Raw genomic sequence first — 16,314 nt, 5'->3', positions numbered from 1 at the left:
TTTCCCTCCAATTTTCACTACGAATGGCCCGGTTTGCCCCGCTGCACACTCTTCCGAGACACCATAGTGGAGACCAGGTAAGGACTAGTGGCACAATATCACAACCAAACCTATAGAGTAGAATCGCCATTTGGACATGAACTACTCCACTTCTCATACAACTCATTGTTATACCTGGGGACGATAGCTCTCCTTCTCCACAGGCTCAGCCATGCAACTTGTTTGATCCTCCTAGCACTCCACTTTATGTTGTTCCAACCATATCATAGCCCTTGTATAGCCGCCAACCCCGTCAAAACTTGACAGGCACCGGAAACGTCGCATGCGTTCCTACGACCCATCGGTACCCAACCGCTCGAGCTCCAGCCTCACGCCAATGCTCCAAAGTTATGTAGTCGGTGCTCGGGTCGTGCCGCTCTACCGCTTGTTCGTAGGCTGTGACTAGCTTACCGGACCACGCCGCAAAGGCGGGCAGACGTTGGAGGACCTCCGCGGACCAAGCTTTAATTCAACATACTTACAAGGGGATGTTGGCGGGTAAATACAGCATGCACAGACTATTGTTAGTGAGGAACAAAAAGTAGTGAGACACTAGCAGTTAGATCCTGTACGAATTGGGGTTGAATGTTCCAGTGTGATGTTGTATTAGGAGAGGCTGAAAAGTTGGCGAGGGGGTCGGTTATTTGGCACTTTCCTGATGGAGAAGTTGAGCAATGTATTCATAGAGTGCATTTATACTAGTGTTTGAAGGTGCATGTGTAGGTAAGTGAGTAGGTAATGCTCAGGCATGCAGCTGTGACAGCAGAACAGGCTAGCTCGCCTTTGGCTGCAGACCAAAGCGAGGTTAGCAGCTGTCTCTCAGGCCCCCCCCAATCTAATCCTTGTGTCAATCTGTATAGATTCGCGCTTTTGGGAAGCCTTTCGCCATGATCTGGCAAGACAGAAAAAGCAGCACAAAACCACCGAAAAAGAACGCTGATGCATGCAAGAAAAATTGTGTGCCGGAGAGTTCAATCTGGGACAAAAGGAAATGATTTCTGTGTTACGCTCCTCCAATTATCCGCTCACGGACCGGTGGGGGGTGTATACGCTTTATACCCAGAATCTGCATGCTGCACAAGGCTACAGATGCTGATCCACTTGCTCGCTAACTAACAATACCCAAGGAATTATATCGTAAAAGTGTCGTACAGTGGTGGAAGACGAATAGAAAACAGGACAAGATATAGGGGGTATACGAAGAAAGGAGCCGTGGATGTCGTTCTCTTGGAATCCACTGAAAAGCCTGTCTGTGGTCCGGTCCTGCTCTTTGCGACCCTCCTAGGTAGGGCGGGTCTATTAGTGGCGGACGTACATGGCACTATAGCTCTCGCTCCAGCGCGTGTACAGTCTGCAAGGGTAGTGTAAACGGCCGTCCAGGCCGCCCTGCGCGTGGCGACCAAATTGTGATTATTATAGTATCAGGGCATTGAGATTGCGTTGGACAATCATGTCCTGTACCGATGCCATTGTGATCTTGAGCAAGTTGGTGTCGGTTGCGTTTGTGTAGTGGACGTAAACTTCCTTCTTTGGCTGGCGAACGAGATTGCGGAATTTGTTGGCGAAGAATTCTTTGCCGGCATCGAAGTCTGTGGGCCCGCCCGTGTAGTCGGGGAACGTCTTGTTGATTGGGCTCATGCCTCCAGCTATTTTTTCAGCGAACAAATCGATCTTGTTAAGGAAGAGGATCAGAGCAGTCTTTTCAAAATATTTGGAGTTTGATATGGACTCGAAGAGCATTAGAGCCTCATGCATTTGGTTCTGGCACATGTTAGTAGGGTCCATTGGTGGACGAATGACCATGACTTACCCCATTTCTGTCTTCTACTAGCACGTGGTCGTAACCGCTGATGGCGACCAGGAAAAGCACCACCTGGACGTTGTCGAAGACGTGAATCCACTTTTTGCGCTCTGACCGTTGACCACCAACATCGACCATTTTGTATGTGAGGTTGCCTAGTTCAAAGATGGTTTCGGAGATACCAGTGGTCCGTAGGCGCGTGCGCAGAATGTCTTGGTCTGTGGGGAGGAAATCTTTTTGGAACAGGCGGTCGATGTCCTGGAAGAAGCTAATGGGTTGTCAGTAGTGAGCGTGGCAAGAGGTGCAGATGGCCTACTAGTTCAAGTTGTCGTGCAGCGCATACTGGTTGCCCTTGAGTATGGTGAGCTGCACACCCTTGTCTGCCCATAGGCAGTTGAAAGCTGTGAGAAATTCCTCCGGCATGGGCTCTTCGGTGCCAATGTCGGGCGCGGCGTTGACCATTTCAGAGTAGCGCTACAGTTGGTTAGGAAACACGTAGTAGGTGACGGGTGCGCGCGTGCGTGCGTGCGCGTGCGGAGACGTACAATGTTGTCTTCATCCTCAAAGTCGGTGTCGTCCTCCTGCATGGCCTGGAAAATTGTCTGGAAGGCGGAAACGAGGTTGTTGAAGATGGTGGCGCGCCATGTCTTGCGCTCCATGCCCTGGAAACCGCCAGCATTGATGATTCGCATCTGCTTGAGGACGGTCGACTTTCCGCTCTCGCCGGCACCTGCATGCTGATCTCAATCGAAGTGGACTTGTGGTTGGCGGGGATATGCATACCGAGCAGCAACAGCTTGACCTCGCGCTCCGCCCGCTTCTTGTCGGTGCGGAGCGCCTTTTCTATTTCGGCATTTTTCTTGGTAGACTCCGGGTCCGCAGTCGAGGGTTTCCGTCCAAAGCACATGATTGCTGGTGCCATGTAATGTGGACGGGGGTGAGAGGTGAGGTGGTTTTGTCGGGGGCAGTCGCGATGGAGCGGATAAAGACGCAACGGATGATGCACAGACAAGCAGACGGCAGTGGGCTGACAGGCAAATGCCTACTATACTAGGGCGTCAGTTGAGGCCTTGAATGGCCGTGACTAGCATGATACAATGGCGAGTACCGGCGCTACCGTTGGTGGAGGGGTGCACTGGGGAGCCCAAGGTGAAATGGTAAGAAGGGCTAGCGAGCAAGGCGAGGGCAGTGCGCAACGAGGGACGAACCAAACGACGACGGCGGCGGCGGCGACGGTAATGATGAAGAGACAGACGAAGAAGCAACGAGGCAGTGCCGGTGGACAGACGAATTACAAAAAAAGCGACATGCAATTTGCCATCGAGGCACTAGGGAGAGGAACTGGGCAGACTGGCGCGAGATAGGCCTGGGCTGTCTGAGAAATAACGAACGTGTTGCCGAAGAATCCCTGATCTTCGCCGTTCGTGTTGACGGTCCTTGCTCGTCTTGCAGCGGCGACGGTGGGCCGGGGGGACAGGACGGGCAGTGCTAAGTATGTTTGCCCGCTACATGTTCTTTTGCGACGGGGCAGTCAAGGGCAAGCCACAGGCAGGTCAAGCGTGGACGGCGTGGTCAGTCGTCGGGCACGTCGATGCTGCTTGGGGGAGTGATCGGCGGCGGCAGCAGTAGCAGCAGTAGCAGCAGCAGCATGGGAGCAGCGGGTGTGCAATCATGGACCTGTTCGCGCAAGACACGGGAAGCTGGCGCGGCGATCGATTTCGGCTGCGGCGCCCAGCAGCGCAGGCCCAGCGTGGCGGACTCGCGCCCTCGGCCTCGCGCTCGCAGCTCGTGTGTGACGGCGGCTGGCAGTGCGAGGGTCGAGTGCATTTGCATTGCATTGACTCTTGGCCGGCAAAAGAAGTGAAGGAAAAAAAAGGTCGCCAGGCGCTGCGTCGGGGATGCAGGCCAGGGCAAGCGGACGAATCAGGGCCGGGCTGGCGCTGGTGGGTGCGGTTGGGGAAGAGGATGCGGCCGCCTCGACGTTTCACTGCCAGTAGCCAGTCCCACCACCCACGCCGCCGCTCCAATGCTGAAGGCCGCCAGCCCATGCCCGCCCATGTTGGCACACACAACATGGCCTGCTAACCAAGCCGCGTGTCCCGGGCAGTGCACGCCTTGGCTCCGACTACGCGTGTGCCACACATGTAGTAGCAGGAGCATGGGCAGTATGCCGTGTGCTGTGGACAAGGCCGGCGTGCTGGCTGGCTGGTGGCGCATCCAGCCGCCTACACAAAGGGCAGGGCAGAAACACACGACGGCCCTATCCGCAACCCTACTCTCCGAAAGTGGACCCCCCGGCAACCAAATGCTTGTCCACCTCTCCGCCGCTGCATTCCCACGCCCGCCTTTTTGCCTGCTTTGAGAGCAATGGGGACATGTCTCTCCTGAGCCGATCCGAGCACGAGGCCTGCTCTCTCCACCCCACCCCCGACCCGCTATACTGCTTTCCATCTCCCCTTGCCTACATGCGTCCACGGCTACATGCTAAACTTGCTTTCTTTGCTCCCCTACATATGTACCTGTGTACTTACAGCCCCCAAGCATGTCATCGAGGGTCTTTCCCTCTTGCGTCTGCATCCGCCCCGTGCTGCGGGTAACGTGGACAGGTTCTCCCGTGCCCGCGGCCCCCCCTTACACACTACATGCCTGCACATAACCCGCTGCCACTACCACCACCACCACCCACCACCCACCTGCCCCCTCCACATCAGCCTGCACATTCGACTCGCACCTCGCTCTGCCAAACGTCACACGGCGCGCTGCGCTGAGCAGTCGTTCGCTTGGGACCACCGGCTTGTCTTGCCACGATCGGGAGGCTGCATGGTGCACGACTAAGTGCCACTTCGGCACGCTCCCTATCGAGACACAAGTGTCCTGTCACCACTGACATGCCGAGATTACAGCGACACAATTTAATACTGCCGAATGGGATTCCCACCCGTCTTCCTCGTTTGACACACGGCGCCCATATCATCTACTGCCTGCTTACTCGTTTGCTTTTTCTCCGCCCCTCTCCCTCGCTTCCCCACCCGTCACAACCACCATGTTTGTTTCCGGAAAGGACTCTCAACCCCTCGATATTAACTTGACTCCAGCCCGTTGCTTTTTGCCTCTCTGGCTGACTTCATCCACACTGCTGGCCATCCATGTGGAGATTAGGCCCCGTGTGAATCTGCATTTGCTATGTGCATACTTACCTACGTACATGTGTGTCCATCTATTATGTAATCTTACCTCTCCTGTCCTGCTTCAAGGTCGGCACGCCTGCCAGTCCCTGGCATGACTAATAGCGCAACAATCATGCTCACGCATCCTCCCAGTATGCAACATATGCATCACTCTGGGCCATCTTTGACCTTCTGGTAGTCCTCACTGAACTTACTTTGCACTGACATTTACGCACATGGCCCCCCCTTCAATTCCAGTCCATAGGTTTCCCCTCGCATCTCCAGGTTCTCTTGTGCCGTTACATCTCTTACCTCATATATCTTGACATGCCATGCCTTCTACTTTACCATCTCGTGCCTTAATGTATCGTATGTAGTGCATTGGCCCTCTTATATGTAGAAATATTACAAGCAATACACTCTCTAGCCATACTTTCCGTCTACACCGTCTACGTGCCGGCCGTCTTGTCATCTTACCTTTGGCACGCTCTGCAGCTATTGCAGGCTGAAGCCAACTCACATTTCCTACTTTGCTAATCATGAGAAACCTTGTGTATTCTCTGTTCATATCCTTGTTGACTGTGAGAGGCTTTGCTCTGCTGCAGTCACTTTGATATCCTCACCTGTGGGTGAGAGGCGCTCCTGCTAGTACTCACCATGGTAAACACTGCACGAGCCTCACTTCCACGTCACCAACAAACCTCACCATCTCGGCACAACAGTACACCCTTAAGGCCGACCAGCTGTGCCTCATAACCAAATCCCACGGTCTGAGCCGTGGCACTTGGCCTGTTCACGCATACAGCACTCGAGGTATATCACAGGCCTATAGAAATTTGACTCCTGCTAACCGTCACATGCAAAGCTCTACTTCGTCGGCATGACATCTGCAAATTCATACAGTGGCCCAATGGCTCTCGAGAACTCAAAGTATGCCACTCCGCTACACAAGAAATCATCTTCATTCACTTCCACGCCTTTCCTGTCGCCTGTCGCCACTCCGAAAAGCAGCGGCACCACCGCAATTGGTAAGCACGTTGCATTTCCATAAACGAATCGTTCTAATGCACTAGATGTAGAGCAGCACAACTCTGACGTCCAACTCGCCATTGCCCATGGGAATAGTCTCTATGATGAGGTGAATCAGCACGCTGCGAAACTGTCCACCGTCATCTCGAGCACGATTGCAAACACTCGCCATTTACTCAACCTAATTCGAGAGGCATCCCCTGAAACGAGCAGCGCCACCACAGAGGCCCTGTGGAGTGAGCTGGAAAAGCTCTATACTGCAATGAATGATGCAAAGGCAGCACTGCCCAAATTTCTGGATAAGCAGCGCAATAACATTAGCTTGTACCACACTGCCATGATGAACCAAATGATCCAAGATACACAGAATGAGCTAAACATTCAGCACAAGAAGGTCGGTTCGACCTTAGAAGATTTCTCACGCTCATGACACCTGCTGACTTGAAAAAACTATAGGTTAATATTCAACATGATCTGATCCTCGAGCACCACGAAGCATTCCACGCATACAAAGAGCAGACTGCCGCCAAAATCAAAGACATTGAGGCCCTCCAAGAACGTGTTTCGCGTCTCACGCTTGAAAAAGGCAATCTTCGCACTGAAGTGGACAAGTACATGCAGCTTCTCGAGAAGGAACATGCCACCAAGGCTGAAGACCTACGCAAGGCTGATACTATGCAGAAGGAGCTAGAGACTGTCACAGCTTCTAATAAGCAGCTTCTTATCGAAATCGATGCGCTGCGACAAAAACTCGAAGAGCATCAGGGCAAGGCCAAGGCAGATCAACAGTCTACCGAAGAGCTGAAGTTGATTGCTGACCAGCTCGCTGAAGAAAAGAAGAAGACCGCAGCCCTCATGACAAAAATCGCTGATTTAGGAGAGATCGAACGCATCGCCAGACTCGATGCTGACAAAGCCAGAAAAGAGCACAAAACTCTGAGCGAGAAATACAGCAACCAGGCAGCAGAGCATGCAAAGGCATTTACGGTATGTATACTCGATTGGACTATTCAAATGCAGACGAAGCTAATACATATTCAGAAACTCAAAGAGCAATCCAAAGAGATCGAGGGCCTAAAAAATGACATCGGACGTTTACAGAAGGAAAACACTGAGTTGCAGCAGCGCTTGGCTAAGCTTACTGATATGGACCACCAAGTCACCAAACTCGACCGTGAAAATGTGGAGTTGTCAGGGCTTGTTAGCAGTCTTACCAGTCAGTTGAAGGCGGCTCAAGATGAAGTCAGCAATACCAGGTTCGAGAAGGAGGCGCTTTCGAAGAAGGTGGAGTCATTGAGCAAGGCAGGCAAGCCCGCTGATTCCGATACCGCCGACCTAGTTCACAAACAGGCCGAGAAAATCGCCGTTCTCGAAAACACGCTGGAGGAGTGGACCGAACTAGCCAAGCGCTCGTACAAGGAATACAAGGAAATGCTTCCGACGTACAAGCAGGCCGAGCAGTATCGCAAGTATGCTCTCGACAGGGAGGAAACCATCAAAGGCCTGCAAAAGGAGCTCATTGCAGCCAAGGCTTCGCAGAACAACGGTGACACCACCTACTGGAAGAACAAGTATGAGACTCTTCTGGCTTCTGTTGCTACTTGAACTGGCCATGTACACCAGTATCGATGATGCTGCATGAGCGAAGGGAGACATGGACAGAAGGTTTGAGAGCCATGCATATCATTCCATGGATAGCGGTATGAGCAGCTCTCATCAGATGTGTACCTTGATTGATGAATAAAAAGGCGTGCACCAAAGGTTTTTGACTGTTTGACTTTGATACCAAGTGATGCTGTCTCGTACAATCCTGTCAAGTACAACGAGAGCCACGGAGAAACCACTCAAAAAGTCCATCATTCAAACCCCGAAGGAGTAAAAGAAGCATGCCAGTACCCAAAATCGACAGTCTCTCTACCGAATACCCCACACAAACCTCGTACCTTCCCCCAACAACCTACTCTGCAAGCTTTCAAAGCCAAGTTCTCCTTACGTCACGCCCATAAACTGTCTAATAATGCTGTCATTACTCTACTTTTACCAACGACGGAGAGATAATAGAAAAAATTTAGCGAAAAACGCTAAAGGGAAGCAAGCGGATAAGAATGACATCTGCATAGATCGTGCTATCAATTTTTCCTCTCTCCAAGGATCCTTCTCTTTGGTTGTGTTCTTATCGTATTTGTGTTGGCATGGCTATCCATGTAGCGGAAAAAGACTGGTACGAGATACGTCATGACAAGTGCGGGGCGAGGGGAGTTAGAGCTTTTTGTTTGAGGGTTGGGTAGGAATGAGATGCGGATAAGACAGAGGATTAAAAGAAGGTTATGCGACGAATCCGTCATGGGGAATCTGTTGGGGTCATGGTGATTGTATGGGGTGATAATGGTGCTGTTCAAAGATGTGGGCCATCATGGGGTCCCTGTAAAGTATATATGCTGAGTAGCGCTGATGCGCAGAATCACATCAAGCCATCCAAATGTAAAAAAAAAAACGTGGGGAACAAAAAAAAAGGGGGGGGTGGAAGTGAAAGGAGGGAAGGCAGTGAGTAAGACGGCGGCATGGGGTATAGACTCGTTTCGATGTACAGTTGGAAAATCTTCGCATTATCGAGCTTCCGAGGAGCGAAATGATTTAGTTTCTTAGTGATTTGCCATTCGGGCCCGCGGATAGAATCCAGTGGCCAACGCACGGAACGATGGATCCGGTTAGTTGGTCATGTTACATTAACGTGCACCAAGCCATTCCACGTGGTCTAGGCAATAAGCTGGATGCGAGGCTAGTAAGTCTGCAGTAGCTTATGTGGAGCGCGCCTCAGGGGGCGCAAAGTAAAACCAGAGAGAGAGAGAGAGAAAGACGTGAGGCCGGAGCTTACCATGACCATGGTCGAGAAGGTGGACCCACATGGTCACAGTGTTACGTTGGTGCGTTGCAGAAAGGCCAAGTGTAAGCTACTGCACCGACCGCGATATGACATGTTGATACTGCCCATATACCTACTCAATGGAGAGTAGATGCATATGCCAGCGACGTCGGAAAGAGACAAGCCGGTTGCCCCTTTTATAAAACCAAGGAGCTCCCATGATGGCATGGGAGTTCTCATTGGCCTTCAATTGAAACTGCCTGCATCCTCTTCCGTCTGGGTCTACACCTTGGTGTGCAAGTACTCTACTGTAAAACCATGTATGCACATGCACATAGTGGTTCGGAGAAAGGTGAGATACTTGGGATATGATGATGCCTAAGAAGCCAAAAAGTAAAGAGTACCGTTTCCCAGGCCCATGGAATCGATTCCTCCGAATCGAATCTCTGGGGAAAGGGACAGGCCACAGATCGTGGGCCGAGATAAAAGCAATGTTAGTGTCCGCACCCGAGTGCCTTCAGACGCACTGTGCGCTGAGCTGGTGTAAGCAGGAAGGATACTTCCTGTTCCGAGAAACCTCCCCAGCATCTCCGTGAATACACTTTCCGCACAATCAGCGTGTGTTTCGATCTACAATGTCAGAGCGAATGTCAGGATGGAGCATTCATTGGCTGTCTATTTGATAGCATTCAAGATGGCCTGGTTGATCTGCAAGTCCGCTGCGATCTGCACTGCATGTGTACACACCTAGGCAGAGTCCGCGGAACTTTGCGGGGGAAGGGAAGGGAAGGGAAGAAGGGAAGGTGTGGACGCCAAACTTTCCGTTGGACGGCGGTGTGGCTTGCGGAGGACCCTGGGCTAGAAGGTATGGAAGCCATCACGGAACATTTGTGTGCAGTGTGGAGACGGTAGAGACGGCTAGAGTCGGACAGGATGAAATGAGGTGTTTGAGACAGTAAGACGGCTTGCTGTGAGTGGTTTTGCAATGCTAGAGATGCGGCTTTGCCGTGTGCAGCCGTGTCAAGCAAGGTAACTAGCGCATAGTGGCCATGGGTGGTCAGATGATCCTTGGAGCTGGGGCAGGCTTGGACTACCGTGTGCGTGTCAGTAAGTACAGTATCCGACACTGCGGTGTTGAGTTCAGCTTAATGCCGCGCCTAGGTAGTCATTGATGAACGTGTGGCGCAGGCCCTCGATAGCTTCGGCCATGGTAGGGCGTCGTACGAAGTCAGTTTGCCCAGCCCGTCCATGGACACACCGGATGGATAGTGCCCGCCCACCAAGTGAAGCTACCGACAAGGGCCTAGGCTGCAAAGGGGCAAGAGAGCTCGTGCAAGATGAGGATCAGGTACGCCTGCATTGACCCGGCCCACCAAACACGTTTGAAGGCAGGCTCAGCGAGGTGGCAGTGGCGTTGGCAGCTGTACCCTACGGTCGAGAGCAAGCCGTGAGAGGGGCGGACGGACAGAAGGGGTGGTGGCAAAACACGCTCGCGCTGCGACAAGGTGTGGCAAAACGGCGCTTCAGCTGCAGATCGCCAAAAGCTTGAGTGGCCAGGAGGCGCCGTGTTTGGCTGACTGCTGTGGGCGATGCGTTCACTCTACAGATGCATCGACGTGGGCCGCGAGTGGGATACGGAGTTGAGGCGGATTACGCAAAACACGCTAGACCGAAGGTGGCTAGCGCGAGTGGAGCATGCAAAATCGCGTGTCGTCGCTATGCATGCATGCCCTTCCACACAGACATCAAGGCCTGTTAGCTTCGCTACGCACGACCGTGGTCTGCCATGGCGGCTTATTAACAGAAAACATTTAGCACAGGGCGAGGTAGCCTAGGGGAGGCTGCTGAAAAAAAACTTCGAGTCCTGCAAGCAAGAGAAAAAGATCTCCGTCGGTCCAATACTCGGTCCCATTCCCCCGCCATCCGACTCGCACCGCTGCACACACGCCCCGATGACGACGTAAGGTGCTAATTGCGGATGCGGTTCTTCAGCTCATGGCGAAGTCCCTTACCCTTATACCTTCTTATGTGCCTTTTTTCGCCGATTGAGACGCGGAATATCAACGGTAGCCTAGGGCTGCGACTCGCCAGAAACGTGTGGATACATACTAGATGAATCAGCCCCCCATGGCTACTCCACGACGCAAAGCATGCGTTGAGTGTCGCCAGCAAAAGGTACTTTTCCTCCCACCTCGCTTCGACGCGGCACCCCCCCAATCGCCAAACAACAGACAGCATACTGACTTTGCAGATTCGCTGCGATGTTGAGCAGCACAAGGTCCCACATGACCCATGCGGCCGCTGCAAAAAGATGGGTTTGGAATGTCGCATTCTTCCCACATCAACCAGGAATTTGCGCCAGACAAAGGCTGAGATGCGCCGAGAGTTGGAGGAGTTGCGATGGAATATGAGGCAAGGCCAGGCCCCTGGCGACCAAAGCTATCCCCATTCGACCGCCTCGCCAAATGTCGACATGCAGAATTATACCCCGCTTGAACATGCTTCCGCCACATATTCCGATCCGTCAGGGAGAACCGACGCGTCGGATTCCATGTCCCCAGCTTTCGATTCAAGGCCTCCCACAAGAAAAGGTTCCGACAGCCAGGGCACCATCCCGCGCGTTCTGGATGGGTTCCTCCTCGACTCCAAACGAATTGACGATTGTTTCGCACTGTAGGTTGAACGCCATGTCCATTTTCTCTCTCTTCCGCTGACGTGTGTAATAGTTACTTCACCCAATATCACCCGCTGTTTCCAATTCTTGATCCCAGCACAGCCCCTAATGATTACTACGATCAGTCGCCGTTTCTGTTCTGGGTCATTGTTGTCACAGGATCCCGGCGGTATTCTGACTATCCCGAGGTGCTTGAGAGAATTGCTCAACCTGTCACCCAGCTTGCCTTTTCCTCAATGGCACTACGCACCTCACAGGTTCCCATCATCCAAGGCTTGCTGCTTCTTTGCACATGGAGACTGCCCACAAACTCAATGTACAAGGATACATCACACCTCATGTGTGGCTCAGCAGTACATCTTGCTACACAAATTGGTCTGCACATTGCGGGTGTGGGTCAAGATTTTGCCAGAACGCCCCTCGAGAAGGACCAATCCCTCAAGGTGCAGCGCGCCAGACTCTGGTTGTGCTGTGTCATCGTTTCCATAAGGTAGGTTTTGGATTATATGCGTTATCCGGAGTTTCTTTTGGCTAACGGCTGGTAGAACGAGTTGCGTTGAAGGCATACCACCCCTTGCTGAGTCTTTCTTCGATGGAGACGAACAAGAGCGCGAGGACATGGTTCCTTACCTCCCAGTTGATCTGCAGTATCTCCACAAAGTGTACATTATCCTCATGCGCGCGATGGTTGCAATGGGTAAAATCAATTTGCAGTCCATCCACTGCGATGTCCGGGTACTGCGGTCACTGATTAGCATATTCGATTCACAGCTTCTCAGCTTAGCACCATCATCGCCGAGCGACCTTGGTGAGTAGTTCTCTCCTGGACTTGACCATTGCTTACTGACCGAACAGACACCCTCCAACTCAGTTGTGCTCGTATCCATGTTATGGCTTTCCATTTCTTTGCTCACCCAACCAACCCTGGACCCGATGCCGAGGGTCTATCTCGATTTTACGCATTGTGCATATCGGTTATCCAGTCGGCAGCAACTATGCAAACTGCCACAAAAATACCCCTTTCCTCCGTATCGCAATCTTTCATCGACCGATCTATCACACTGGCTGGTTTTACGATCCTCAGGCTCGTTCGCAGTCCACTCGCACAACATCTAGATTTGGTCGCAGGCGAGAGAGCCTTTAGTCAAGCGTACGAATTCCTCAAGAATGTGTCTTTGCAGCCAGGAGATGTTCATTTCCGGACCGCGCACATCATGAAAGACCTGTGGGGCAGTGATAAGGTCTTCCGAAAGAAGGACGGACGCGTGGAGTCGCTATACCTGAGGTTACGCACCCGTTTGAGCATGAGTGTCAGCTATGACATGTTCTGGTACTGGCGAGAAGAATTCAGCAACATGCAAAATCCTTACAACGGTGAAGAATCATCACTCGTTGTCAATGATGCTGCTCAGCAGAATACGGCTCGTAAGTATCTGATCAACTCTTCTGGTTCGTTAGTAACTGACAAATAGGCCAAGAATATATGTCACACCAACAACAGCAACAACAGCAGCAGCAGCAACAAATCCAACAACAATTGCAACAGCAGCAACAACAACAACAGCTGACAGATCCTTCCTTGAGGCCCCAGCTTCCAGTAACCAAATTCGATCCGAGCCTAGTCAACCCTCAATTGCAGCCCGACCCATCGGTAATGGGTGGTGGTTTCGACTCCTGGGATAGTCAAGACTACGCAATTCCGCCTGTGCTGGAACAATTTCCGGATTATGATTGGGCTGCTGGCTTTGAGTTCTCGAATGCCGAAGTGCCGAATGTTCCGGTTGGATCCATGAACCCTATGATGCCTGTAAATGGTGGTGCACCGAACATGGGGTACACTTATGGTTAGATTCTATCGCCTCGAATGTCATGTGATAATGATTAGGCGAGTAGACGGATTCGGGAGCTATCAAGATTTACAACTGCAGATCGTGGACTGTATCGGTGTTAAAAAAAGGCAGAAGTCATATGCCTGAATGAGCATGACCGTAACTCCAAGACAGTCGTTGAGTAAAAGAAAGACCGGTTTGCCTACCCGAACAGCTTTTGAACAATTCTTGGAGCACGGCCAAATAAGAGGGCCTAGACTGAAGAGATTGGAACGATGACATTGGCAAACCCGGATGCGCTGAAACAAGAAATGGTCGCAGCAGGAATCTTTTCTACCATTACTATGGTGTACATCATGGTCCGGGCCAGGAAAAGGCCACTCGATTGGGTCGTCGTCTCGAGTTGGAGATGTGTCTGTACATTCGAGGAGCTATTTCCTTGCTTGGGAAGGGTTGTTCAGCTAAGAGTGAAAGGGAGGTGGAGGGCAGGAAAGAGTAGACGACACCCATCGAACTACAACAGATCCGCCTGACATATTTTGATTGAAACCGGAAATCTTGGCCATTACAGGACCAATGATACGGAAGAGTTGGCAGACGAAAGGTCGAGTATGGATCGAAAGTGGAATGCTTGCCGTTCTGCTGGCCAGCGGCTCACTTAAATCAAATCTAGCTTCTCGGCTCACGGAATCCCACGGATTATGCGCATGTACATATGTCGGCATCGGTTAGCATACCAATCGGGACATTCCATCCCTCGCTCTCAAACGATGTTACCATTTGCATACAAGGAATTGCGCCAGACATCGGCGCAGCCGAACTGTTTTCTGCACGCTTCTTGTACCGAGCCAGTGAGAGGTCCCGCGTGAGGCGGCCGTATCGGTCAGACTACCGGCGAAGTTCGGCAAGCAACGCTACGTCAGCGAGAAGGATGCATTGCGGGGTGACTATCACATGGATTCCTCACATGCGGATGGAGTGTTCGCTGCCGTTTTTGGAGCCTAGCTGAAATGTTTTCCCCGGTTGTATGGTCAATCATAGAGGTTTCAATTGAAAGGTTGTTTTTACTTGACTTGTTTCCCCTTTGCACCCTATTCGGTTGTGCTTTCAAGGATATTTGACCGACAGAACCAAGAGAAAGGCGATCGGTGCAAGCCACACACAAAGATTTACTAGGATGAGCAACTTGGACTCCCATCATCATTTGTCCCCATGGTTGTACTAGGTCCGCAGGATTTCGATGCCAGCGCGATACATACCAAACTAGGCCAAAGCAACCTGTGAGGAGTTTTCTCCGGTTGGTTTACGATCGAAACCTCGATCGTACCAAAAACCTCTTGTCTCGCAGATTTCCGCAATATTGGACGGAGGTATACCTAGTTTGAAGACTTCATGTAGCTATCGCTTCCTTTTTTTGGATTATTTTTACTCGCTTGTGGGTCTTTACGTTTTTTTTATCGGGCTGCAAAGAAGGAATAAGAAAACGACTCCTCCTTCCCAACGTCTCTGGTTGACAAAGAACCACATTACGCAACACGCCGAGAATCAGCGAGATCTGGTCAGTGGAGGGCGAACTCAAGGCTGTTGTGCCTTGGCTGATTAACTTCACTCACAGACTTGTTGCTTACCATTAATTGACAGACTTCCTCTTAGTAATAGTACTGCCATCTCTAATAAGATTGCCCTGCGTCCCTGTGCACAACGTTTCTCCAACCACCAGTGGTTTTCTTGCTCCATTCGAAACCGACGTACATTCATATGAAAGTAGAAGATACACGAAAGAGCTAGGCAAATACATAAACTGGGAAAAAGAAGGAAAAGAAGTACTTGGATGACATTTGAGGGATACCATACAAACGGAAGAATTTCAAAATGGCGGCCGTCGAGAAACTCCGAGCAATGCTCGCAGATCCAGAAAAGTTTATCGCATGTCCCGGTGTATACGATGGCCTCACAGCACGAATAGCGCTTCAAGAAGGCGTAGACTGTCTGTACATGGTACGCCATGCCACTCACGTCCAATGCACTATACCCTACTACCTTACTACCCTACTCTCCCCTAAACCGTCCCTGCATGTCACCATGTAATCATGCTACACGACGACTAACCAAACATCTTGCGACCAACAGACAGGCGCAGGAACGACAATGTCGCGTCTGGGAGTCGCAGACATGGGCATCGCAACCTTCAACGACATGGTCGCAAACGCCGCGATGCTAGCCTCGCTCTCACCGCGGACCCCCCTCATCGCCGATGCAGACACCGGCTACGGCGGACCGGTAATGGTCGGGCGCACAGTATCCGCATACATTCGCGCGGGCGTGGCAGGTCTGCATCTCGAAGACCAAATCGTCAACAAGCGGTGCGGCCACCTCAGCGGCAAGCAACTCGTCAGTGTCGACGAATTCGAAGCCCGGATCCGCGCTGCGCGCCTCGCGCGCGACGAGTCTGGCGGCGACATCGTCATCATTGCGCGGACCGATGCGCTGCAGTCGTTTGGCTACGGCGAGGCGCTCAAACGGCTGCGTGCTGCCGTCGCCCAGGGCGCCGAAGTAGCGTTCTTGGAAGGCGTGACGACGGCGGAAGACGCAAGACGCATCTGCCTTGATATGGCGCCGACCCCTTGCCTCTTCAACAACGTACCCGGCGGCGTCTCCCCGGACTTTGGCGTCAAGCAGTGTCGCGAGATGGGATACAAGCTTGCCATCTTCCCGCTCTTGGCTTGCGAGGTCATGTACCCCGTTGTGCGCAGGGCGGTGCAGCAGATGAAGGAGATGGGCAATGTGCAGAGTGTTGAGGAGGATGGAAGGAGATATGGGCCCCGCGAGTTGTTTAGGCTGTGTGGCATGGATGAGTTGATTGATTTTGATGTCAAGGCTGGGGGGTTGGGGTATAAAAATGGGGCGTGAGT

General features: G+C 52.0%; 4 protein-coding genes across 4 annotated transcripts; 3 read left to right on the top strand and 1 right to left on the bottom strand.

Annotated features, from left to right (window-relative positions):
• Nucleotides 1–1,303: 1,303 nt before the first annotated feature.
• Nucleotides 1,304–2,848, bottom strand: PSV08DRAFT_6837 (guanine nucleotide binding protein, alpha subunit). Its single transcript, XM_014227638.2, has 5 exons — nt 2,624–2,848; nt 2,386–2,570; nt 2,157–2,314; nt 1,850–2,108; nt 1,304–1,800 (listed from the first exon to the last, which is right to left on the bottom strand). Exons 1-5 carry the CDS (start codon nt 2,760–2,762, stop codon nt 1,453–1,455), a joined length of 1,089 nt encoding a protein of 362 aa, XP_014083113.2. The 5' UTR covers nt 2,763–2,848; the 3' UTR covers nt 1,304–1,452.
• A 3,039-nt stretch (nt 2,849–5,887) lies between these two features.
• PSV08DRAFT_184328 (uncharacterized protein) lies at nt 5,888–10,658 on the top strand (the record flags this gene model as incomplete). Its single annotated transcript, XM_066091906.1, has 11 exons — nt 5,888–6,035; nt 6,087–6,430; nt 6,493–7,607; nt 8,710–8,818; nt 8,951–8,982; nt 9,046–9,086; nt 9,438–9,655; nt 9,685–9,764; nt 10,088–10,247; nt 10,405–10,464; nt 10,575–10,658. 11 exons carry the CDS (start codon nt 5,888–5,890, stop codon nt 10,656–10,658), a joined length of 2,391 nt encoding a protein of 796 aa, XP_065948823.1.
• A 259-nt stretch (nt 10,659–10,917) lies between these two features.
• PSV08DRAFT_6825 (uncharacterized protein) lies at nt 10,918–13,550 on the top strand. The gene is made up of 6 exons (XM_014227642.2): nt 10,918–11,074; nt 11,151–11,572; nt 11,626–12,063; nt 12,119–12,381; nt 12,429–12,998; nt 13,052–13,550. The coding sequence occupies exons 1-6, from the start codon at nt 11,012–11,014 to the stop codon at nt 13,420–13,422; spliced, it is 2,127 nt and encodes a 708-aa protein (XP_014083117.2). The 5' UTR covers nt 10,918–11,011; the 3' UTR covers nt 13,423–13,550.
• Nucleotides 13,551–15,274: 1,724 nt separating this feature from the next.
• Nucleotides 15,275–16,312, top strand: PSV08DRAFT_377814 (Pyruvate/Phosphoenolpyruvate kinase-like domain-containing protein; the record flags this gene model as incomplete). Its single annotated transcript, XM_014227644.1, has 2 exons — nt 15,275–15,400; nt 15,533–16,312. The coding sequence occupies 2 exons, from the start codon at nt 15,275–15,277 to the stop codon at nt 16,310–16,312; spliced, it is 906 nt and encodes a 301-aa protein (XP_014083119.1).
• Between the last annotated feature and the right edge of the window lie 2 nt (nt 16,313–16,314).

This window comes from Bipolaris maydis (genome assembly GCF_028858645.1).
Source record: "Bipolaris maydis strain C4 unplaced genomic scaffold PSV08scaffold_10, whole genome shotgun sequence".
In the NCBI taxonomy this organism is placed as follows: Eukaryota; Fungi; Ascomycota; class Dothideomycetes; order Pleosporales; family Pleosporaceae; genus Bipolaris; species Bipolaris maydis.
The sequence above is the reverse complement of the archived record's forward strand: the minus strand, read 5'-3'. Positions and strand labels throughout refer to the sequence as shown.